Raw genomic sequence first — 2,063 nt, 5'->3', positions numbered from 1 at the left:
TCTGCAGAGTGGGAGAATAGAGATAGAATGAAGCAGAATGATGAAAAAGGGGTCCCTATGTCCTCCAGCAGTCTAAGCCTATAGCAGCATCTATACATAGATGTCTTATTGTTGTAGTGTGTTAATACTTGGCTGATCACTTGAGGATTATTTACTCATAACTCCAGATGCCCCGGGACTGGGAGGAGGTGCGGATCACTGTGATCCGTCCAGGTCCGATTCCCACCAGCAGCCCCTGTGGAAACACCATCCCAGACGATGACCAGCTCACCGTCTCACTGCCAGCTGGAGCCAGGTGTGCGATCCTTTCACTCATCCTCATTCATACACCTGTGAGCCTGCATGCTGATGGATTCTGTTTCCGTCTATCCCAGGTTTGTGGTTCTTCCTCAGCCAGTGTGTTTGGAAAAGGGCGTGACCTACAGCGTTCGCCTTGAGTTTAAACGCTATCAAGATGCTAACAGCATCCCCAGCGGCACAGACTACGCCGTCGTCCTCATCGACTCTGTGAGATGAAGTCTCCTCTGGGATTGTGGTGTTGGTGTTCCGCTCTGGTTCTAACGGCCGTCTCTGCTCCAGATCGGGCTGATGCCGCGTCACTCTTCCATGGAGATGTTTATCTCCGGGGATCTTGCTTCAAACGTCAGGAAGCAGACCTTTGAGCGGTACCGGTGCCACGAGGGAGCGAGGAGCGTGATCCGCCCACAGATCAGCGACACGTGTGCTAGACTCATCAACAGCATGTCGGCCATTATCAACGATGGGGCACTGGGTGCGTAAGGGGGGAGGGGGGTGTAAGGGTGACTTTAACTGCTTGGAATTGACTCCTATGTCTGTTTTTGTCCCAACAGCTTGTGACTGTGATCCGCAGGGATCCATCAGCTCCCTTTGTGATGTCCGGGGGGGCCAGTGTCGCTGCAGGCCCAACGTCATCGGTCGACGCTGTGACAAATGTGCACCAGGAACTTATGGCTTCGGGCCGTCAGGCTGCATAGGTGAGCAAGTCCTTTAACCTCTGCTGCTCTCTTCCCAACCACTGACCTCAGCCTGGTTCACTGGGATTTTACTGTTAGACAAACTGGTCCGTCCTCTGCAAAGGTTAAAACTAGCATATTTAAAGGGACAGCTCCACACCAACAGTCCAGCTGTTCTACGGCATCAGATGTTTGACAAAGAACACAGAGGATCCAACGCTTTTGGTCATTACACTTTTCATCCATCACCTAAATATAGAGAAAATGCAAACATAACGAGGAAAACTTTTTCCTCCAAAGTCCATCAGAAAACATCTGCTCTCATTACTCTGGATTTTTTGAACAGTGTCTAGAAGAAATACATTTAAAACTCAGACCAAAGCTTCGACATCACCACAAACTTCCCATGAAGCAGTAAAAATATGGTGGTGGCAGAAGTATGCTGAGGGGATGCGGTGCCTTACCTGGGATGGGGAAGCTGATGGGAAGAAAACTCGGAAAATGGCCGAAGATTGAGCGGAACATTCATATCAAAGGATGTTCTCAGTCAAAGTCCAGCTTTTACTTAGAAACTAAAAATGATTTTCCTTTTCTTCTGTGTTGCTCTGCCACCGTCCCGCTGCACGGTGCTGCTTTCTCTTAAGATCCAATGAACACCGTTGAAGTTTATGTTTAAACAGGTAGGAAATGTCGGTCCTTGGCCGCCTCCGTCTTCCAGCTGTTGATGGATCCCTTCTTGGGATGTGGTGGCCTAGTGATGAGGGCATACAGCTTGGAATTCTGAAGTTGTGAGTTCGAAACCCACTCCCACAGACTGCCACTCTGGCTCTCTAAGCGAGACTCGTAACCCTTTATTGCTCCCCGGGCGCCGCATGATGGCAGCCCCCTGCTCCCCAAGGGGAGGGGTTAAATGCAGAGGTAAATTTATCCAATGTGAGATCAATAAAGTTCAGTTCTATTATTGTTTTATTCTTCAAAGGTCAGGTCTCTGGTGCCCTTTTGTTTCAGGTGTGTAGGAGCTGCAGGACAATGTCAGTGACGAACGTTGCCTAACCAATGACAAACGTCGCCTAACCAATGACAAACGTC

At 49.4% G+C, this 2,063-nt stretch overlaps 1 protein-coding gene across 1 annotated transcript in view; it reads left to right on the top strand.

Annotated features, from left to right (window-relative positions):
- lamb2 (laminin subunit beta 2) overlaps positions 1-2,063 on the top strand; it is a 45,736-nt gene that overhangs the window by 21,289 nt on the left and 22,384 nt on the right. The window contains exons 14-17 of the mRNA XM_015404362.1: positions 168-295; positions 375-507; positions 580-772; positions 852-995. Coding sequence (XP_015259848.1) covers positions 168-295; positions 375-507; positions 580-772; positions 852-995 — 598 coding nt within the window. The remainder of the gene's footprint in view (positions 1-167; positions 296-374; positions 508-579; positions 773-851; positions 996-2,063) is intronic.

The sequence above is a fragment of the Cyprinodon variegatus genome, unplaced genomic scaffold (assembly GCF_000732505.1).
Source record: "Cyprinodon variegatus isolate N-32 unplaced genomic scaffold, C_variegatus-1.0 Scaffold1709, whole genome shotgun sequence".
In the NCBI taxonomy this organism is placed as follows: domain Eukaryota; kingdom Metazoa; phylum Chordata; class Actinopteri; order Cyprinodontiformes; family Cyprinodontidae; genus Cyprinodon; species Cyprinodon variegatus.
This window is presented reverse-complemented; position numbering and strand designations above follow the sequence as displayed.